A 23,906-nucleotide genomic window follows, 5' to 3' on the forward strand; every position below is an offset into this window, starting at 1 on the left:
TCTCCTGCTCCTATTTTCTATATATCAGTCAAGCCTAGTATTAACTATAGACTTAGAACCTTATCAGCTGGATCATTAGGTAAAGATGACTTACGCAAATTCCACATTGGAGAAGAGAAATAGGGGGCTAAATTAGACACCATAGTGCCCATTTTTAGACATTTGTCTAGCAATCTACCTATCAAAAATGAAAAGTTTTATGTCAGCACTGTGGTGATATGCCTGTGCACAGTTTTGTAGATCGTTAGTGATGCGACCTCCAGCCAGCTGGTGGCACCAGACATCCTTCACGTGACTTGAGATACCTGCCAGTTGGTAGTTGGATGTAAGAAAGGATAGTCACAGTTAGAGTAGTTCCAGTAGAATTCACTGAATTCATCTAGTAATTATTGTCTGTAATCTGTTTGTTAACTTTACATGTGTGTGTTAAGAAATCATTGTTATAGTTAAACTGGATGTTCTGTGTACCGCATTACAATGGCCATCTTACAGAACACAACAAGCACCTTGATAAAAGGAGCTGCATGCAAAGACCTAGCAACCAGTGGCAACATGCAGAGCATGACACGAATCAGTGTGAAATACTTATTTGCTTCCTCCAGCAACCTGTCTTGATGTCATGAAAGACTCCTAAAAAGACTATTTAGTGGGATCATGAGCTACTTACAGGTTAGTTGCTGGATTCTTCTTTCAGAGCTGGCACAACTCCACTGGTGTTCGGAGTATTTTAATATCTGACTGAGAACGTTTCGACCATCTACAGAGAGTGGTCAGGTTGGTCCGGAAGTTTTTTACTCTTCATTTAAAAGCTTGTACTGAAACAAATTACGTCCAGATGTAGCTGGCCTGGTAGGACTTCTTGCATTTAAATATGACTGCGTGAATTTTACGACAAGTTGCTCAAAGAAGAAGGAAGAAAAGGGCTCTGAGCAGGAGATTACATTCAACAAGGGTCTTTGGGGAGCAATTTCCTTACCTCAGCAATGAATCCTCAAAGTGGTTGTGACTGAAATCTGCCACCTGCTGCAGACACAGCTACAATCTGAAAGTAGGGCAAGGACAGCATTGGATGTGGAGTGAATGCCAGTGTGTCCGAACCCTGAGTTGTGGATGTGAGGCTTACAGCTGGATGTGTGAGAGTGAGAGAACGCTAGGGGTGGGTGGGGTCTGGGAATGTAACAAAGTGAGCAGTAGATGAGGTCAGTTGAGATGCTCCGGGTCCTCCGCAGCACATTCAGCCAATGAACAACATGAGTAACAGGCAGCAATCATTTAAAATAGCAGGCAGTACCAATGTAATGTCTGGCAGCATACCACACTTTCCGCTCTCATTTTGGGGCGGAGTCAATTTTATTTCCCTTGCCTCTTCATCGTACAAAAAATCAGTACAGGAAAGAAACCAACATGTAATTCAAACAAGGATGATCAAAATCTTTACATTTGAACATCTCTTCTAAGACTAATTTTGTGCTTTCTATTCTGCTGATTTCTGATTAAAGGTGCTTGGCCTATTTATAAGGCTTTGATTCAGAAGTGTGATTTAATTTTTTTACTGGTAATTATCAGTGCTGACACAGCACAAGTAAAAATAATTTTTCATCATAAATATATTCCTTTTTCTCCCTGTATTTTACAGTTTAAAATGCAGGCAAACAGCCTATTCCTATCAAAATCACTTTTGCTTCTTGTGCTTACACTGGCTCAGTGTTTTTTTCTTCCTATTTCTGGGAAATCGGTTGGTTACCATCAGCGTCAATGTTGCTGGCAAGGGCAGTACAATATCTGGAACTCTCTGTGTGGTGATTCATAGCTGGAAGCATCAATAACTGCCCTTAACCTCTCCTTGAACATACAAGTATGAACTCTAGGGGGCTAGAGTGGGCCTTCATCACTATATCGAAGCCAGGCAAAAAGAAAGCTGGACTGAATAATGTATCATAACAGGGTTGTAAATTGATACTGATATTGCAGATCTTTATTGCGCTAAAACATGCACCCTTTTTTAAAGTAAGTATGTACTTATTTCAACAGAAACCAATTCAGTAATTATGTGTAATATACAGAATTGCAGTTTACAGGAGAGTGGTATAAGGACAAAGGCTAACTGTGCTAATATCACTACAGATAAATGAGGATTAATAACAGGTTCTGCAATAAAATCAATTAATGAAAAGTTGAGTGCAGCTTCAGGCAAATGATGGACAGCACAATTAGTAGTGGGTTTAACATGTTGCTGCCCATTGTGCGTCTGAGATTGCACTTAATTCTTCAATAATCAAATGTATACTGATAACATCACTGCTGCACAGCACTGTTAATCTGAGCATTAGTAATTAGCTCATTTGTGACCCTTGACAGTCATTTTCTTACATTGCAAATGCAAAACAGCGCAGATGATGGAAATCTGAAATGAAAACAGGAATTGCTGGAGATGCATAGCAAGGTCAGGCAGCCTCTGTGGAGAGAGAAACATCTGATGCCCGGTCACATCCCTGAAATGCTAACTCTGTTTTTCTCTGCCTGACATGCTGTATAGTCCCAGATTCTTCTGTTTTTATTTTCTGAAATGAGGCAGGATTCAAAACTAGTGTGACCAACATCGGTCTACCCCACCAAACACTTTAATCCCACAATATCAAATGGGCAGCACGGTAGCACAGTGGTTAGCACATTTGCTTCACAACGCCAGGGTCCCAGGTTCAATTCCGGCTTGGGTCACTGTCTGAATGGAGTCTTCACGTTCTCCCTGTGTGTGCGTGGGTTTCCTCGGGTGCTCCGGTTTCCTCCCACAAGTCCTGAAAGACATGCTGTTAGGTAATTTGGACATTCTGAATTCACCCTCTGTGTACCCGAACAGGCGCCGGAATGTGACGAGTAGGGGATTTCACAGTAACTTCATTGCAGTGTTAATGTATGCCTACTTGTGACAATAAAGATTATTATCATTATTATTAGTTATTTATCCACAAAAAGCAGGACAAATCTAACCCAGCCAATTACTGCCCCATTAGTAAAGTGGTGGGATCGGCCATTGACATTGCTATCAAGCAGCATTTGCATGGAATTAGCCTGCTCACGCGATGCTCAGTTTGGATTCTGCCTGGATCACTCAGCTCCTGACCTCATTACAGCCTTGGTCCAAACATGGACAAAAGAGCTGAACTCAAGAGATGAGGAAAGAGTGACTGCCCTTGACATCAAGGCAGGATTTGACCAAATGGGGCATCAAGGAGCCATAGCAAAACTATAATGGGAATTGGGGAAAACTGCATTGGTTAGAGTCATACCCAGCACAAAGGAAAATAGTTGTATTTGTTGCAAGTCAATCACCTCCATCTCTGGACATCGTTGCAGGGGTTCCTCAGAGTAGGCCCAATCATCTTCAGCTGCTTCCTCAATGAACTTCCTTCCATCATAATGTTAGAAGTGGGGATGTTGGCTGATGACTGCACAATGTTCAGCACCATTCACAACTCCTCAGTACTGGAGCAGTCCATGTCTACAGCAAGACCTGGACAACATTCAGACTTGGGCCATCAAATGACAAGTAACATTAATTTGTAGAAAAAATTTCATGGGATGTGGGTGTCACTGGCTAAGCCAGCATTTATTGCCCATCCTTAATTGCCCCTGAACTGAGTGGCTTGCGAGGCCATTTCAGAAGGCAATTAAGAGGCAACAACATTGCTGTGGATCTTGAGTCACATGAAGGCCAGACCAGATCAGGACATCAGATTTCCTTCCCTAAAAGACATTAGTGAACCAGCTGGGTTTTCCCAACAATTGAGGATAGTTGTCACCATTACAGAGACTAGTTTTGTGTTCCGGATTTATTAACTGATTTCAAATTCCACCAGCTGCCACAATGAGATGTCAACCATATCCCCAGAGCAGCATCTTAGTTCTTTGGATTACTACTCCAGTGACATTACCACTATGTCACCTCTGCCACACATGTTCCAGGCAATGACCACACCCACCAAGAAGTAATCCAACCATCTCCTTTTGACACCAATGGCATCGCCATTGTTGAAATTCCCCACTATCAATATCCTGTGAACGACAACACTCAAGACGCTTGACAGAAGGGCAGAACGGTGGTGCAGTGGTTAGCACTGCCACCTCAAGGCGCCCGTTCCAGGTTCGATCCCGGCTCTGGGTCACTATCCGTGTGGAGTTTGCACATTCTCCCCGTGTTTGCATGGGTTTCGCCCCCAAAATCCAAAGATGTGCACGGTAGGTGGATTGGTCGTGCTAAATTGCCCCTTAATTGGAAAAAATGAATTGGGTACTCTGAATTTATTTTAAAAAAAGAAGCTTAACACCATCCAGGACAAAGCAGCCCGCTTAATTGGCATCCCTTCCACAAACATTCACTCCCTGCACCACCAACACACAATAGCAGCAGTACATACAATCTGCACGATGCAACTGCATCAAGGCTATTAAGCAGTACCGTCCAAATCTGCGACCTCTACCAACTAGCAGGACACGGGTATCAGATGCATGGGAACACCTCAAACCTGCAATTTTCTCTCCAAACCATTCACTATCCTGACTTGGAAATACATCCATATTCTTTAGTGTCATTGGATCAAAAACCTGGAACTTCCTAACAGCACTGTGGGTGTTCCTGCACCACATGAACTGCAGCAGTTCAAGAAGGCAGCTCGCATCACAACTTTAAGAGTATTTAGGAATGAGAAATAAATGTTGGCCAGCCATCAATTACTACATCCCATGAAAAAATAATTATACATCACAAATCTCCCCTCAAATGCGCATACCTTTCAAATCACCCTTCAGTCGCCTTCATTTCTCAAACCTAATCTTGCAGTTAAAATCCTGCATCCCTAATTATAATATGTGCTCCCTAAATTCTGTGAGTCAACCAATCAAGTGGAAACTTTGTCTATCTCATGAGAAATTCCAATCTTCACCTTCAAAGATCTAACATTGCAATTCTCTCCAAAAATCATTACAGTTCAGATCGTGTTAATGATGGCCCACTTCGCAACGTTTCAATCTCGTCTCCCAGGATTCTATACCCCTGGATTCCCAAATAAGCATCCAAGCACCAACTCACAAACACAACTCCATCTCTTTGGTCTCAATGAGCAGATCCCAAGTACTCCAAAGGGTTACCTTCATCCCAACTGTCCACGACATGGAGTCACCATCCTTCTGCTGCCTTCTTGGATTTTCAAGGCTTTGCCAATGCCCTCTTCAATTAAAACCGGCCAGCTGCAGGCCTTTTGCAAATTATAGCTGTTTCTCTGCTCCTCCCTTTCTTTCCTTGATTTAACTGGGAACTGTCTCTGCGCCCTACCATGGACTTCCTTTTGGACCTCTCCCTGTTGGGACCACTCGGTGTCCCCTCCCAAAGTTTCCTGCCTGGTATTCTAGTCTTCAATTGCACTATGCCCCTGGTCACCTAACCTGCGTTTCCCCCCCATTTTCCTTTCAGCACGACCGCGCCAAGTCGGTCCTCGGCCTAAAGAACTTAAAAATGCAGAACTGCGTGTGTACAATCTGCCCCCAGTCTGCACACGCAGGGAAAGTCTGAATATGTTGGGACTTGGAATTCCCGGCCTCCTACTCTCTGAATCGGTATGCGAGACTTTCGAGCAATTAGCATGTAAGGATGCATTCACTGAACGTGACCACACATGAGGCCAGTAAACCTCTTGCAGTACTGCATCCATGACCTTGACCCCACTGTTGGCATTGACCACTCTGGCCACTTGTGCTTACTGCCTCATGAGCAGTTGTCTAGACTAGAGCACCTTGTAGCCTCCAGTGGGAAGAGGAACTCTCCATTAAGAGATACCGTTGGATTTAAGTCGTGCAAGCCAGTTTTATTTGATGTGAGCATCACTATTACCTTGGAAACCCTTCTGTGAAATGCAGCCACTCAACTGCATGTTCAGTGCTGGGCTGCACACTGCAATCACGGAAATGAATAGGCAGCCTGAAATTTTCTTGCTGCTGTATCAATTTGATCCGGTGTGAGATAGTCGCATATCACAAACCTGCACTCAAATTCGGGAGGCAACCCAATTTTCCCTCATAACCTATTGTTGAGCATTTATCCTGTATTTTATATATTAATTAAGAGAGAATCAGTAATAGGTTCAAACCAGCACTGACCGACGCCACCTTCAAAAGGTGGAGGCAGGACGGGGGGACACTGACAGTCAGGGACCTATACACGGACGACAGGATCGCAACACTGGACGAACTGACAGAGAAATTTCAGCTAGCTGGGGGGAACGAGCTACGGTACCTGCAGCTCAAAAACTTCCTACGAAAGGAGACAAGGACGTACCCACAACCGCCACGACAGACACTACTGGAAGACCTACTGGACGCAAGTATCCTAGAGAAAGGGAACTGTAGTGACATGTATGACCGACTGGTAGATAGGGACGACACCGTACTGGACGCAACAAGGAGGAAATGGGAGGACGACCTGGGGATGGAGATCGGGTGGGGACTCTGGAGCGAAGCACTGCATAGGGTCAACTCCACCTCCACGTGCGCAAGGCTCAGCCTGACGCAACTAAAAGTGGTACATAGAGCCCACTTAACAAGAACCCGTATGAGTAGGTTCTTCCCGGAGGTGGAAGACAGATGTGAACGGTGCCAAAGAGGCCCGGCCAACCACGCCCACATGTTCTGGTCTTGCCCCAGACTCGTGGAGTACTGGACAGCCTTCTTCGAGGTAATGTCCAAAGTGGTGGGAGTGAGGGTGGAGCCATGCCCGATAGTGGCGGTCTTCGGGGTTTCAGAACAGCCAGATCTATTCCTGGGGAGGAGGGCAGACGCCCTTGCCTTTGCCTCCCTGATCGCCCGCCGTAGAATCCTGTTTGGCTGGCGGTCAGCAGCACCGCCCAGAGCTGCGGACTGGCTGTCCGACCTCTCGGAATCTCTCCAAATGGAGAAAATCAAATTTGCCATCCGAGGGTCGGACGACGGCTTCCACAGAACGTGGGAGCCATTCATGCAACTGTTCCGGGACCTATTTGTGGCCAATGTACAAGAGGAAGAATAGTCGGGGGAAGGTAGCGGGAGGGGGGGGGGGGTACAGGTTCGTTACGGGGGTTCGATGGCTAGCTAAGGCCCAAAACCAAACTAAATAAACATGTTGAGGGGGGTGGGGGGGGGGGGGGGGGGGGGGCGCAGTTACTACTACGAAGATGCTTACCTGTAAATATGTATGTTAATTTTTGCGTGTTTGTTTTTTTTCTTTTTTCTTTCTCCTAACAATTTGTAATTTGTTCAATATAAAATATGAAAACTGAATAAAAACATTTATAAAAAAAAAGAGAGAATCAGTAAAAAAAATATTAAGTTCCAAACTAAGCTACTTGAATATTATTCCCTTTACAATAAGTACGTCTCGGGCAGTTGGGAGCTCAGGGAAAAGTGTTATGACATTTGCAGAGTTAGACTCTGGACTTATTGAGCACTGAGGTATTAAACAGGAATGTTTAGCAGATTCTTCTTTAATTGCAAATAAGAGATTGCTTAGGAATGCTTTCTGGGAACAGAGTATACAAACCACCCTGTTATAAGGATTGGTAAATTTAAAAAGGATGTGCCCAAAACATTTATAACCTATGGAGTTATGTGCTTGGAATTTCCACAGCAGGGATCAGGCGAACCAGGAGGAGTTCAAGGTTGAGGATTCAACATTCCCATTGATTCTGTATTGCAGTGATTCCATGTAAAGTAATGGAATTGAGATTGTCCATATAAAACACGATTCATTAGAAGGGCAATATTTTATTTGCCCTGCCTCCTTGATTTTCTTGAAGAAAAAGACATTTGATAAAGCTCTACCTACATATGTTTATAGTAAATAATTCAAGAATTTGTTATCAGAGTTATGCTAGGTGTAATATGAGGGCTACAAAGAGCTTAAGAACGAAGAAAAATACAGCACAGGAACAGGCCCTTCGGCCCTCCAAGCCTGTGCCGATCACGATGCCCTAACTAAAAACAAATCTTTCTGCCCTTACTCAGTCTGTATCCCTCTATTTCCTCCCTATTCATATATTCATCCAGATGCCTCTTAAATGTTGCTAATGTGCCTGCTTCCACCACATCCTCCGGCAACACGTCCGTGCACCCACCACTCTCTGCGTGAAAAACTTACCCCTGCACATCTCCCTTAATTTTTCCCCCTCTCACCTTGAACCTGTGCCCCCATGTAATTGACACTTTCACCCTTGGAAAAAGGCTCTGATTATCCACCCTATCTATGCCTCTCATAATTTTGTAGACCTCTATCAGGTCTCCCCTCAGTCTCCGACTTTCCAATGAAAACAATCCTAGTTTACTCAACCTCTCCTCATAGCCCACACCCTCCAGACCAGGTAATATCTTGGTGAGCCTACTTTGCACTCTCTACAAAGCTTCCACGTCCTTCTGAATGTGCTGACCAGAACTGCACGCAATACCCGAAATGCAGCCTAACCAAGGTTTTATATAGCTGCAACATGATTTCCCAGCTCTTGTACTCAATGCCCCGGCTGATAAAGGCAAGCATGCCATAAGCCTTCTTAATCACCTTGGCCACCTGTGTTGCCACTTTTAGGGAATTGTGAATGCCCAGATCCCTCTGTATGTTAATGTTCTCAAAGGTTCTGCCTTCTATAACCAAACCAGTTCTGTGTCCATGTAGCCAGCCCACTTCGAATCTCATGTGATTTTAATTTTTGTACCAGTCTGCCACGTGGGACCTTGTCAAACGCCTAACTAAAGTCCACATAAACTACATCTACAGCCCTTCCCTCATCAATTTTCTTTGTCACGTCTTCAAAAAACTCAATCAAGTTGGTGAGACATGATCTTCCCCGTACAAACTAATGCTACCTGTCACTAACTAGTCCATTTTCTCCAAATGTGCATATATTCTGTCCCTCAGTATCTTTTCCAAAAGCTTCCCCATCGCTGATGTCAGGCTCACCGGCCTATAATTTGCTGGATTATCCCTGCTTCCGTTCTTAAACAAGGGAATAACATTGGGCGAAATTCTCCGACCCCCACGACGGGTCGGAGAATAGCGGGAGGGCCTTCCCGACATTTTTCCCACCCTCCCGCTATTCTCCCCCCCCCCACCCCCACCCCGCCGCCCAACTCCCGACACGAATCGCTGCCGCCGTTTTTTTACGGCCGGCAGCGATTCACAGCTGTTCGATGGGCCGAAGTCCCAGCCCTTTACGCTGTTTTTACGAACGGCAAACAGACCTGGTCTGGCCGTTCGTAAAAACGGCGGGAACAACTCGCTTTTTATAACCATGGCACCGATTGGCACGGCAGTACCACGGCTGTGCCAAGGGTGCCATGGGCCCGCGATCGGTGGGCACCGATCGCGGGCAGCGGGCCCGATGCCCGCGCACTATTTGTCCTTCCGCCGCCCCGCAGTATCCATTCGCGGGGCGGCTGAGGGGCATCCCGGCCCGTGCATGCGCAGGTTTCGCGCAAATACGCGATGACGTCATCCGCGCATGCGCGGGTTGGAGTCTTCCAATCCGCGCATGTGCGGCTGACGTCATATGACGCGTCAGCCGGCGCTAACTCCGGCAAGCGGGCTTAACGAAATTCGTTAAGCCCGTGATGCCGGAGCTTGCGGCGTCGGGCTGCTAGCCCCGACCGGGGACCAGAATCGGTTCCCGGTCGGGAAGGGGCGCGCTGGCGTCAAACCCGCCCGGGTTTGACGCCAGCCTTACGATTTCTCCCGTTTTGGGAGAATCGCGCCCATTGGCTATTTTCCAGTCCTCTGGAACCTCACCCGTGGCCGAAGAGGATGTGAAGATATCTGTTAAGGTCCCAACTATTTCTCCCCTTGCCTCCTGCAGTAACCTGGGATAATGTATAAATGATCTGGGATAACCTGGGCAGCACGGTAGCATTGTGGATAGCACAATTGCTTCACAGCTCCAGGGTCCCAGGTTCGATTCCGGCTTGGGTCACTGTCTGTGCGAAGTCTGCACATCCTCCCCGTGTGTGCGTGGGTTTCCTCCGGGTGCTCAGGTTTCCTCCCACAGTCCAAAGATGTGCAGGTTAGATGGATTGGCCATGATAAATTGCCCTTAGTGTCCAAAATAGCCCTTAGTATTGGGTGGGGTTACTGGGTTATGGGGATCGGGTGAAGGTGTTGACCTTGGGTAGGGTGCTCTGTCCAAGAGCCGGTACAGACACGATGGGCCGAATGGCCTCCTTCTGCACTGTACTGTAAATTCTATGAAATCTATAAGATTCCAACCGGCCCTTGGGACTTGTCTACCTTAATGAAATTTAGGACACTCAACACTTCCTCCTTTGATATGTTGACAGTCTCAAGATCAGTCACTCACCTATCCCTGACCTCAGCATCCATCATATCCTTCTCCCTGGTGAATACCAATACAAAGTATTCATCAAGGATTTCACCCACTTATTGTGGTTCCATGCGTATCTTCCCACCATTGTCCTTGAGTGGGCCTACTCTTCATCTTGCTATCCTCTTGCTACTAATATATGCATTAAAAGCTTTGGGATTCTCATGACCATGCTTGCTAAAGACATTTCATGGCCCCCTTAAGCCCTCCTAATTCCATGTTTAAGTTCCTTCCTACTTTCATTGTACTCCTCAAGGGATTTTTCAGTTTATAGATGCCTTGACCTATCGTATGCTTCCTTTTTCCTTTTGACTAAGCTTACAATTTCCCTTGTCTTCCATGATTCCCGAATCCTGCCATTTCTAAGATTGCATACTTTGGGAACTTTCCTTTTACCTTATATTAGTGGAGCAGAATCCATGTTTGATTAACTTGGCATCTTCAAATGATGATGGGTGGCGGCATGGTGGCACAGTGGTTAGCACTGTTGCTTCACAGCGCCAGAGACCAGGGTTCAATTCCCGGCTTGCGTCACTGTCTGTGCAGAGTCTGCATGTTCTCCCCCATGTCTATGTGGGTTTCCTCCGGGTGCTCCAGTTTCCTTCCATAAGTCCCGAAAGACGTGTTTGTTCGGTAAATTGGGCATTCTAAATTCTGTCTCAGTGTACCCGAACAGGCGACTAGGGGCTTTTCACAGTAATAGTTAATAGTTAATCACAGCAATGTTAATGTAAGCCTGCTTGTGACACTAATAAAAGATTATTATTATTACTGTGGGAGAAAACCGAAGAGAAGAATGAATGACCATAATATCAATGTGTTCAGTGTTTGTTTCCAAATGTCACCAGAAGGGATTTGTTGGGTATAGTATCTTCTACAAAGAGCATTGTGCCCAGAGACCAACATGGATCGAGTTCTCTTGACGGGTTTAGGGTTTAGCAGTTTCCAAATATGTATCAACATTGGGGGTTCATCAGCACTGCAATAACAGTTAATTTTCCAGATATCATACTCCACTAGGATAGCAATAAACATGGCAATAATTGTCAGAATTGCAATTTATTAATGCAAGTTAATCACCCATTTTCCTTGATATTCAAGTAGGAGATACATTGATCAAGCCCTTTTAACTGGTGTGTCATATGGTAAGACCAGAAGGTGATTGGGTTAGAATGATACCATTTTGAGGGGAAAAAGTGAATCTTCCCCTGACCCAACTCAAAAGGAAATGTTGATGAAAGATAGAAATTTTAACTGAAAGCCCTGACAGTTGACCTTTCCTGCCGTTACATTTAATAGCTCAGAAATTCAGTTTATTAATACAGTCCAAGTTTAGTTATCAGCTTTAGCTCATAATGGCATTCTGTCTCCTTTCTCGAGTTAAAGGAAAGCAGCAGTGACACCTGCCTCTCAAAATACAGGTTGCTTTTGCCTAGCAAATAAGCATAACACAGCGTTAGCCAAACTGTACCAACAACAGCTAACATGACTTCAATGGGGGCAGAATGGAACACAAATGTACATGAAAAGATTAATAAATAGATAGTTTAAGAAATAACCTGCTTGATTTTACTCTACATGATGTATTTTATGATTGATGTGTTTTTCTCATTATTTTGTTTAGATCTATCTTATTGTAGTTTGGAACTTTGAAATCTATGTGATCCCACTGATGCCGCTCTTTTTGTTGATCTACAACTACTGTTTAATTAGATCAGGAAAGGACAACAGAATAAGCTCTATGGTAAGAATCACATTTTGTCATTTTCCCTGAATCCACCTCAGGGTAAAACTTGTTGAGCTACTAGACTCTTAGAAGACGGAGCTTGTTCTTACAACAACAGAATGCTCAACTTCGCCCACCATTCTATAGCAAATTATAGCTCATAATTACAATAGATTTTAATGTTGTTTAAAGCTATTGCAGTATTTATCCACCATACTGATATGGACACTACCTTTTCCCAAACAAATTCTGTATTAGGTTATTTATTATGTCTATTTGTGTTTGGAATTTCTTCTCGATTTAATTGACAGTAGTTTAAATACAATTTTTAAGCCTTGTTGTAATCTGTCACTCATCACTAAAAGAGTAAGGACTATTGTTCACACTCAAATGCTACATTAGCTGATATGTTTTATTCTCAACCATAGTCATAACAAGCCCAGGCAGTATTAGCTCCTCCTGTTGATTAGCCATGGGCTTGTAAACAGTAATACTGCTGTACTGCTCTTTTTAGCAAACTCACCAAGGATTGTAATTTCTGAATTAATTCTTTCATGGGATGTGGGTGTCACTGGCAAGACAAGCATTCGTTCTCCATCCCTCATTGCTCTTGGACTGAGTAGCTTGCCAGATCATTTCAGAGGGCAGTTAAAAGTTGCTGTGGGTCTGGAGTCACATGTGAACCTGATCAGGAAAGGTTGGCAGATTTCCTTCCCTACAAGGCATTAGTGAAGCAGATGGGTTTTTACAACAATCATAGTTTCCTGGCCACTATTACTGAGATTAGCTTTCAATTCCAAATTTTATTAAATGCATTTAAATTCAACCAGCTGCTGTGGTGGGATTTGAACCTGTGCCCCCAGACAATTAGCCTGGGCCACTGGTTACTGGTGAGTTGTGAAGTTGTGGAATTCTCCACCACAGAAAGTTGTTGGGGCGAGTTCATTGGATATATTCCAAGAGGGAGTTGGACGTGGCCCTTGCGGCTGAAGGGATCAAGAAGTATGGAGGGAAAGCAGGAGCGGGATACTGAATTTCCATGATCAGCCATGATCATATTGAATGTGGTGCAGGGTCGAGGGGCCGAATGGCCTACTCCTGCACCTATTTTCTGTGCTTCGAAAGTTCAGTGCCGTTACAACCATGCCCAGCTTCCCCTGACGATTTGCTTGGCCAGACTTTTACGGTGCTCTGCTAGGAAAGCCCCTGATGTGACCGCGGGTAAAGTTCCTCTCAACCTTACTGTGCATGTGTGCAATATTGAGGTTGGCGGACGCACGGGAGGTGGAGCCATGCCTGTCAATAACTCAAAGGCCAATTAAGGCCACTAAAAAGCTAACTAATTGGGGGAATCATGTGATATGAGCATGGGAGCAGCAGCATTTCCACGAGCTCTGGCTCTGTTTGTCTTTTAATCGTTGATTTTATGCGACTACACATCCCATAATTAATCTCTTGCTGGGTTATATGTTTTGCACTTTGTCCCTGGATGACCCTGGCTGGAGTTTGGTGATGAGGAGTTGAGTTAGGAGGAAATAAGTGGTGGCGTGCGCTTGGATGTGGTCTATTAGTTCCTGCTCAATTTGTTTAAGTGAGAGTCTGTACATTGTGCCTCTGCAGTGTTGGAGCACTTTTTCAGTTTGGGGTAGGCTTGATTAGGTGCCCTCCTCAACGTGGTGTTATTTGGTGGTTTCCTGAGTATCCTCATCGTTGTAGTTGGGTCTCCCATGGGGGAGCAGGATTTTTGTCTCTGTTGAGGTAGCTCTGCTTTGTCCTCTAGTATCCTCCTTGCAATGGCATACAGTGCTGGTTTGTGTCTCACATTCTTGGGTTAAATTGAACGTTCATGCCATGGGGGGGGTTCGTCCCTTTATGTGGATGAGCAGGGTACAGTTAGGGACTCTGTTTTAGTCTATCGTGTTATCATGTAAAGGAGGGTTTCCTTTACCCTCTCCCAAGATGTCCAATTAATGGGTGTCTTATTCTCTTCGGTAGTGTTGTCTCCACGCTGGAGGCTGACGTGATTTGTCAGTGGGAATGGTGCGCTGCCCTGGGTGTGGTTAGTGAGGCCAACCGATTGGTAGATTTTGGAGTGCGCTGGGTCTCCTGGAGGTACTGCCTCTTTTGCGGAGAAGTGTGCTGGACTAAGCCATGTCTGATGATGTGGCTGGTATCCTGTTGCCCTTTTATGCTTGGGCTGCCCCCTTTCGAAGGGACTTAGTAGGGAAGTCCAGAGAGGCTGCGTTTTGATGTGTTTTGAGTATCCTTGGTTTGCTGCCTTCTTCGTGCACGAGGGTGTGAGGTTGGGTTAAATCCTATACTGTGGTTAGTATCCTATTGCCCCCCCCACCCCCTTATGGTGGGAATGTTCTTTTGTTTCAATGACCTGTGCTTATATCTGAGTCCTCTTTGTCATGAGACTCTCTACTCCTGGTAGTTTTCCCTTTTTTTTAAATCCCGGCGCAATCAGGTTACTGGGAGGTGCTGACCCCACTGACTATAATCCGAACCGAGAGGTGCTGGTCCTCTCTGTATAAATATGTGGAATGATGATCATTCTGTCCTGTGCCTGAGGGAGGGTGGGGTTATATTGCACCTTGTGATATATGTAAAATACCCTTTTAGAACTGGGGTTCTTGCGAATTGTCTTTGTATTTTTCCTATTTTTGTCATGCTGGGGTTAAAGAATCCTTGATTAGCTCTGGCAGGGGTACAGATGGGTCTGGTATCTGAGTGAAAGGGATTGCAGTGTGTCATTGGTACCTCTGGTGTTGCTGGAGTTGAAAGGGATTTGTACTGGTGCGCACCCAAGAATTGCGTGACCATCTTTTCCAGAATTTCCATGGCTGTTGTGAGCATTTGCTGCATGGGAAGGTTTTTGCCATTTTACTATGTTTTCATATCCTTATCCCTTTCTACCTTGTTCTCTGGTGGCGTATATAGAGGCACCAAGTTGAGTCTAGTGATTGTAGTGAGCCAGTCATATTGCTGTTCGCCTGTCCCCCTCTGTTTCCATGTACGTTCAGACATTTTTGCTGAGCTGTTTGTCATGTGAGAGTCACTTTAAGAAAAATGTGTTTCATCAAATGGCTGCAGTGATGTCATTGTGTGGGTGGAGCTGGGCTGTCTGTCTGTCTTTCACTTTCGTTTTTGAGCTGGCAGCTGCAGTGTGTTTTTGGTTTTGTTTTCAGAGGCGAAGAGCTGCATTCACAGCAAGAAGATGTTATGATCTCTCGCTGCAATCTAAAGATCACTTGATGATTTCAAAGTAATACCTGTTTCTGTAGAGAATTTGAATTTGCCGTCTTTATTTAAAAAGGGTTTAACTTGTGGATGTTGTTTGGAAAATTATCAAGGATTATCAATAGAATACTGTATCTTTTGGGGGTGGTCAGGATTGGTAGTTCATTAACTCTTTACTGTGTGTTTATAAAATGTTAACTGGATTCATAGAATAAACATTGTTTTGTTTTAAACATACTTTAGCTCTCTGTTGCATCACACCTATAAAGTGGACCCTTGTGCTCCCCATAACCAAAATCTATTTAAAGTTGTGGGTCAGGTGAACTCCATGATATACTTTGGTGTTGTCTAAACCCTGGCCCATAATACATTAGGGGCTTGTGGGATATAAGTCTATCTTTCCTGATTGGGTTGGCTCAGTGAACTTAAAGACAGTGAGGGGTGAGCATATTTGTGTTTGGTTTTCAGGTGTGGAATTCCAGTTTAAGTAGGAAGTGTGTTGTGGACAATGGATCTTTCAGAGGCTCAGAAGTTTTTGTGGGTGGAGAAGATCACACGCAGTACCTTACAAACAGAGGCTAAAAAAAGGCCTTTAGATTTTGCAAAAACATTGCGGTTAGCGTTACCTGACAGCACACGAACAGAAGAGGTACTTAGGGTGCTAGCTGAGCATTTAAAATTGTCTGAAATACAGTCTGACTCAGTAGACATGGCAAAAATTCAGTTACAAATTAAGCAACTTGAGCAGGAAAAAGAATTAAAGCCACTTGAATAGAAAATGAGAGAAAAGGAGAGATACAGATTAGGGAAAAAGAAAATGAGAGAGATGAAAGAAACAAAGAAAGAATAGCCCCAGCAGAACAAAAATAAAAAGAGAGAGTGGAAAGGGAAAAAGAGAGAGACTTTGAACTTCAGAAAATGGCCATGAAACATGACAGTCAGTTAAAATTGGCGGATGTAAAGGGAAACGTACAGTTGGAGGATAGTGATGAGGATAAAGAGAAAGAGCATCATGGTTGAAGGCTTGGTGGGGATCTATTTAAATATATCCAAGCATGCCAAGGTTTGATGAGAAGGAGGTAGAAGCCTTTTTCATTTCATTTGAGAAGGTGGCTAAACAAATGAAATGGCCACAGGACATGTGGGTATTACTGATTCAAACAATGCTGGTCGGTAGGCCTAGTGAAGTGTTTGCATCACTATCAGAGGAGATATCTGGGACGTATGAGGAGGTGAAAAAATCCATCTTGAGTGCATATGAACTAGTGCCTGAAGCCTATAGACAAAGGTTTAGAAATGTAAGGAAAGAACCTGGTCAAGCATACATGGAGTTTGAAAGGATCAAACAGAGTAACTTTGATAGGTGGATAAGGGCTTTGAAAATAGACCAAACATATGAAGCTCTCAGAGAAATTATACTTTTGGAGGAGTTTAAAAATTCAATGGAGTGAGAACACATGTGGAAGAGCAGAGGGTTAAAACTGTGAGGTTAGCAGCAGAAATGGCAGATGATTATGAATTAGTTCAGAAACCAAAGCTTGGTTTCCGACATCAGTTTCAACCTGTGATGGATAGGAACTGGGGAAAAGAGGAATACTCAAGTGGTAGAGGTAAAGGAGATCTGATGGGAGATTATAAGGAGAGTGTACCTCAGATTAAAAAATAAATCCAGGGGGGTGGAAGAAAATGAAAAGTTTCAAATGTTTTCACTGTAATAAACTAGGCCATGTAAAGTCACAGTGTTGGTGGCTGAAGAAAAGCAGGGGGAAGGCTGATGTGGTAAAACAGGAGAAGACAGTGGTGTTTGTTACAGCGGTAAAGGAAAGCCCAAGTGAAGCGAAGGAGGTGCAAAAGATTGTACAGCCCGATCAATAGGTGATTAATAAGAAGGTGCCAGATCTCTTTAAATAATTTACTTTTGTGGGTAAAGTTTACTCATGTGTATCAGGAGGAGCAGGTAAAGAAGTCACAATTTTAAGAGATACAGGAGCTAGTCAATCTTTAATGGTAAGAGATGAGGAGTTATGTAGTTTGGGAAGAATACTGCCAGAAAATGTAGTAATATGTGGAATTCAGGGTGAGAAGAGTAGTGTTCCATTATATAAGTAAGGTTGGAAAGTCCAGTGAAGAGTGGTGAAGTGGTAGTAGGAGTAATAGAGAAACTACCTTGTCCAGGAATAGAGTTTATCTTGGGTAATCATATAGCTGGATCGGAGGTGGGAGTGCTGCCTACTGTGGTTGATAGGCCAGTGGAAAATCAGACAACTGAAGTGTTGAAGGACGAATATCCTGGGATTTTTCTGGATTGCGTAGTAACAAGGTCACAAATTCACAGATTAAGACAAGAGGAGAAATCAAAGAGTGAAGATAAAGTTCAGTTCAATTATCAGAAATTATTTTTGATCAGATGGTTGAAAAAGAACAAGAACAGGTGGAGGATGAGGCAGAAACTTTTAGTTCAAGAAAATTTAGCTCTCTGTTGCATCACACCTATGAAGTGGGTCCTTGTGCTCCCCATAACCAAAATCTGGGTTAGGTGAACTCCATGATATACTTTGGTGTTTTCTAAACCCTGACCCATAATATGTACTATTCCTGCGGTTTTGTTGCATTATTTGTTAAAATGGAAACTTCAATAAAAATACTTTTTTTTAAAAAAGGCCTGCTGCACCTGCATACTTACCTTCAATGACTGGTCTACGAGGAGACCCAGGTCTCATTGCACATTTCCCTCTCTTGATTTATAGCCATTCAGATAATAATCTGCCTTCCTGTTTTTTCTACCACAGCCTCTCATTTATCCACATTCCAGATTTTTATTTTTATTCAAATTTCACCATTTGGAGTGGCGAGATTTGAATCTGGGTCCCCCAGAGCATTACTCTGGGACTCTGGTTTACTAGTCCAGTGACAATGCCAATATGCCGCACCTCCCTTCCTTTATCTCATTTTTTTCCTCTTTTATTTTCTCTTCAGTTTTCTCCCATAGAATATCTCATTTGATGCCAGCAAGTCAGTCAAACATATAGGGCTGAATTTTCATCCTCGAGTTGGGAGTCGGGAAAATTCCCGGCTCAACCTGCCCAACCCGGGAGAAAGTGCCAGTAAAGAAGCGATTTGCTGGCCTACCTACACGGGAATTCGTTTGGAGGCTGAGAATCCAGACATCCATTAGAGTACTGAACCACCTGAGCCCCAGGGAAAACATTGCTTGATTGACAGCTCCGGCCTCTTCTGTCAATTGCACAATGTTTATTTATGCAGCATGAACAGGTTTCAAGTGCTTGGACTTTCACCTATTGATACTTTAAAGGGTCTCATGATTGACACTTTCATTGGCTTGAAGTAAAAAGGACTTTTTCTTTAATAATGTGGAAATGTATTTATGAAAGACTTATTATTTCACACACCCTATTGTCACTATAATGTTCCTTGGGTCCATACAGTGTATATTGGGTGAATAGGCTTGGAAGTGGAAAAACCTGCCATTAGAGGTATGAATGCCTTTTCGGGATAAGTGTGGTCATACTTTGGCATGTGGCCATAAGGCACCATTGGGAGTGGGTAGGAAGCATACAGCATGGGGCATATGAGGGAGCATGGGGGTTGTCGGAGTGTTATGAAAAATGAAAATCGCTTACTGTCACGAGTACGCTTCAATGAAGTTACTGTGAAAAGCCCCTAGCCGCCACATTCTGGCACCTGTTCGGGGAGGCTGGTACGGGAATTGAAGCGTGCTGCTGGCCTGCCTTGGTCTGCTTTAAAAGCCAGCGATTTAGCCCAGTGTGCTAAACCAGCCCCTGATGTTATACATTGGTATGGGGGACATGAGGAGGCATAATGGTGGTTGGCAGTCATGACCTCGAATGGGGCATGAGGAAAACCTTCTGAACTTACCTATCAAAAGGTGTCTTTGAGGTGATCCGCAATACTTTGAAAAGCTAAATCAATTAATATTAATATAGAAAAGGCCTGTGTTGTTTCATAACATTACCTTTTTGCCTTAATTAAGAATAAACTTTCATTTTTATATATATGTTTTGGTCATTGGTGCATCACATACCGTTTTTTGCCTGGTAATAGTCTATACCAGTATCACCCTTGAAACAGTTACTGAGTGATACAAAGTGGTCGCCTGATGTAACCTTTATAATGGTAGTTCCATTGGTTATACTTTGGCAACAGACAGATTGCAGGGGTGGGGGAACTGAAGCTTCAAGATCAGGCTTATTGTGCCCCTTCCATTTGACCACTTTGAAACACAACATTGCCTGTCTTCTGAAGCCGAGATACAACTAATTGTAATATGGATTAATTTTTCATTAAGGGGAATTTCAAACAGGAACTTGGGCTAATTCAGTGCTCAATTGGGAATTCAAACTTTATTAATGTCCATAATTCTGCAAAGGTAAATAGTCAGCAAGGCTCTGAGAAACTTTAGCTGGATTGTTCCAGAACCATAATTTCAATATTTGATGATCTTATGAATTTAAATAAAAAAAATTACCATATCCTGAATCTTTAGTTATTAAACATGGAATTAAAATAGAAGTTGAATCTCTGAATTGAATGGGTCAGAAGTATACTCAGTTTAGTTATCACATTATTTTGTACAGGTTATGAAATCCTGCTGTTTTTCTTCTTTGTCTCTGTGTTAAGAATCAAATGAGGCCAAATATATTTGAAAAGATTGCCTCTTGAAATATGGCAATTTTTCCATACCCTAGTCTCAACAACAACAACATACTTTAGCACGGTAGCATAGTGGTTAGCACAATTGCTTCACAGCTCCAGGGTCTCAGGTTCGATTCCCGGCTTGGGTCACTGTCTGTGTGGAGTCTGCACGTTCTCCCCGTGTCTGCAAGGGTTTCCTCCGGGTGCTCCGGTTTCCACCCACAGTCCAAAGATGTGTAGGTTAGGTGGATTGGCCATGCTAAATTGTTCTTGGTGTCCAAAATTGCCCTTAGTGTTGGGTGGGGTTACTGGGTTATGGGGATGGGGTGGAGGTGTGGGCTTGGGTAGGGTGCTCTTTCCAAGAGCTGGTGCAGACTCGAGGGGCTGAATGGTCTCCTTCTGCACTGTAAATTCTATGATTCTATGATAATATACAGCGCCTTTAATATAATTAAATGTCCCAATCTCCTTTGCAGAAGCTTTATAAAACAAAATCTGCCACCAAGCCACATAAATTGTTAGATAGGTTTTAAGGAGAGCCTTCGAGGAGAAAAGCGAGGAAGATGGTGGAGTGGTGTAGCGAGGTAATTCCAAAGCTTAGGGCCTCAACCACTAAAGAGAATTTTCAGTTTATGCCACCAATTTGAGCCCTGAACGAATATTTTGCATAAAGCTTCCATGATCCCCAAAAGGTAATGAAGTAAATTCAAAAGTATCAAACCACATAGATGTTTCTTTCAGTTCTGTTCCCCTCCAATAATAGAAGAACAGGAACCAATGGGGCTGAAAATAAATGACCCTCCAGACATACTTCTGCTACAACTGTGGCAGGAGTCAGAGCTAGGCTTCGATCAGAACTCTGGATCCTAGCTACTCCAAACAGACTTTGCAAGGCCTGCCAGAAAAGATCAATGGCAAAGGACAAAGCATGCTGATGGCAAGGATTCCTACCCTGGGAGTTCCAACATCATTGGCCTAAAGGAATAGCTGCACACCATTAATGCCATGTATCTATGTGCCTGCCGATCAATGGAAGTTTTTTAAATGAATTTATTAATAATAATAATCGCTTATTGTCACAAGTAGGCTTGAATCAAGTTACTGTGAAAAGCCCCTAGTCGCCACATTCCGGCGCCTGTTCGGGGAGGCTGGTATGGGAATTTAACCCACGCTGCTGCCTTGTTCAGCACTACAAGCCAAATTTACAGACGTGGGTGCCACTGGTTAGGCCAGCATTTATTGCCCATCCTAGATGTCCTTCAGAAAGTGGTGGAAAGCTGCCTTCTTCAACCGCTGCTGTCCCTGAGATGTAGGTACACCCACAGGGCTGTTAGGGAGGAAGTTCCAGGATTTTGGCCCAGCAACAGTGAAGAAACAGCGACATATTTCCAAGTCAGGGTGGTGAATGACTTGGACGGGAACCAACAGGTGGTGGGAGTTCCCAGGTAGTTTCTGCTCTTGTCCTTCTAGATGATAAATGTCATGGGTTTGGAAGGTGCTCCCTAAGAAACTTTAGTGAGTTAGTGCAGTGCATCTTGTAGATGGTACACACAGCTACCAATGTTCGTCGGTGGTGGGGGGATTGAATGTTTGTGGAAGGTGTAGCAATCAAGCGAGCTGCTTTGCCCTGGATGGTGTTTAGCTTCTTGAGTGTTGTTGAAGCTGCACTCATCCAGGCAAGTGGAGAGTATTTCATTACACTCCTGGCTTGTGCCTTGTAGATGGTGGACAGATGTTGGGGGGGGGGGGGGGGGGGGGGGGGGAGTGGGGGGGGTCATATGTATGTGTTGGAGAAAGAAACACCAAGTTCCAAACAGGAACTATAAAAAAACAAGAACCAAATGTATCAAATGGAAAACCGAATAGAGGCAAAAGGATCCACGTGAAAGAAAATGGGCGCAAATGGGCAGCACGGTAGCACAAGTGGATAGCACTGTGGCTTCACAGCGCCAGGGTCCTAGGTTCAATTCCCCGTCTGATCACAGTCTGTGCGGAGTCTGAACATTCTCCCCGTGTCTGCGTGGGTTTCCTCCGGGTGCTCCGGTTTCCTCCCACAGTCCAAAGACATGCAGGTTAGGTGGATTGGCCATGATAAATTGCCCTTATTGACCAAAATGTTAGGAGGGGTTATTGGGTTATGGGGATAGAGTGGAAGTGAGGACTTAAATGGGTCGGTGCAGACTCGATGGGCCGAATGGCCTCCTTCTGCACTGTATTTTCTATATTAAATAAGGACCAGAGTCACAGTCAGATAACGAACTGTCATTGAACATACTTGCCATTTTTGTCTTGGCGAAAGAGCCATTGGCAATGCCGCTTAGTGCGTCAACGGATTGGAAAGGGATTGAGCAGGGGGGCTGCTGAGCATAGAGTTTTGCTATATGCAGATGAACTGTTACTATATATCTCAGACCTGGTGGGTAGCATTGGAATGATTATGGAGATTTTGAGGATATTTGAGCAGTTTTTGGGGTATAAATTGAACGTAGGAAAGTGTGAAGTGTTCCCGATTAATGCTGGAGGGCAAGAGAGGAGGTTATGGGAGATGCCATTGGGGGGGGTGAGGGAGGGGGGGGGGGTGGGGGGGGGGGGCGAGTCTTAGGTATTTAGGAACCCAGGTGGCATGGAGCTGGGCCCAGACACACAGATTGAACTTGGCACGATTGGTAAAAGGAATGAAGGCGGATTTTAAGAGGTGGGATATGTTGCCGCTGTCACTGGCTGGACGCGTGCAGATGGTGGGAATGATGGTGCTGCCCACGTTCTTGTTAATGTTCCAGAACCTCCTTATCTTTGTTCTGAAGTCCTTTTTCAGGAAGGTGAACAGGATAATTTTGGGGTTTGTGTGGGGGGCAGGTGAGGTGGGTGTTCCTGGGGAGGGGGCGAGGCCCGGGGGGGAGGGGGGAGCTGGCGTGGTGAATCTGATAAATAATGATTGGGCAGCGAACATTGCAGTGGTGAGGAAATGGACTGTGGAGGAGAGATCAGTTTGGAGACGGATGGAGGCAGCATCATGTAGGGGGACGAATTTGAGTATACTGTTGTCTTCCAATCTCGCCGGTCAGGTACTCTGTGAGCCCAGTGGTGATTTCAGCATTATGGGTGTGGAGCCAGTGCAGACAACATTGTGAGCTGGAGGGTATATCAATGTGGGACAACCATAGATTTGTGACGGCGGGGCTGGATGCGATGCTTCGGGGATGGCGGCAGCTGGGGATAAAGTACTTTAGGGACTTGTTAATAGTGTGCAAGTTTCCGTAGCTGGAGGAGTTGTAGGAATATTATGAGTTGCCCAAGGGAAGCGTCTTTAGCTACCGGCAGGTGTGGAATTTTGTAAGGAGAGAGGTGCCGTCCTTCCCAGGACTGTTTTGGGTGTGTCAAAGACTGAGGGGGCTGTGGCAGTGGTTCTCAGGGGCTGTGTCCGAGGATCTGGGTTTGGGGTTGGCCCTGAGTCTGGAGGTGGCGATATTTGGTCTGTCGGAAGATTTAGAAGTCCAGGTGAGGAGAGAGGCCGATGTATTGGCCTTTGCCTCCTTGATAGCCCAGAGATGGGTTTTGCTGTGTTGACACGACTCAGAGACACCTAATGCAGGGGTGTGGGTGAGTGACCTGGCACAATTCCTGTGGTTGGAAAAGGTCAAGTTCGCTCTGCACGGGTCAGAGGAGGGGTTCACCCGGAGGTGGAAACCGTTCATTGATTTCTTCATGGTGGATTGAAGGGTCAGCAATGGGAGGCCTTTGGGGGGGTTGAGGGTGGATATGGTAGGGTGTTGGTATTGAGGGATGTTGTGGATTTGTGGTTGTTTGTTTGGGTTGATGTTTTGGCCTTCTGATATTTTGTACATGTATATGTAAAAAGCTTTGAATAAAAATAT

At 44.5% G+C, this 23,906-nt stretch overlaps 1 protein-coding gene across 9 annotated transcripts in view; it reads left to right on the forward strand.

Annotated features, from left to right (window-relative positions):
* The window catches only part of LOC119970506 (multiple C2 and transmembrane domain-containing protein 1-like), an 891,726-nt gene that overhangs the window by 656,074 nt on the left and 211,746 nt on the right, over positions 1 to 23,906 (forward strand). For 8 of the 9 annotated variants that reach the window (XM_038805255.1, XM_038805254.1, XM_038805252.1 and 5 more), the window contains one exon: positions 12,013 to 12,132. The exons of the other annotated variant lie outside the window; for it this stretch is intronic. In XM_038805255.1, the coding sequence (XP_038661183.1) occupies positions 12,013 to 12,132 (120 nt within the window). The remainder of the gene's footprint in view (positions 1 to 12,012; positions 12,133 to 23,906) is intronic. 9 annotated transcript variants of the gene reach the window in all.

This window comes from Scyliorhinus canicula, chromosome 8 (assembly GCF_902713615.1).
Source record: "Scyliorhinus canicula chromosome 8, sScyCan1.1, whole genome shotgun sequence".
Taxonomy (NCBI): Eukaryota; Metazoa; Chordata; class Chondrichthyes; order Carcharhiniformes; family Scyliorhinidae; genus Scyliorhinus; species Scyliorhinus canicula.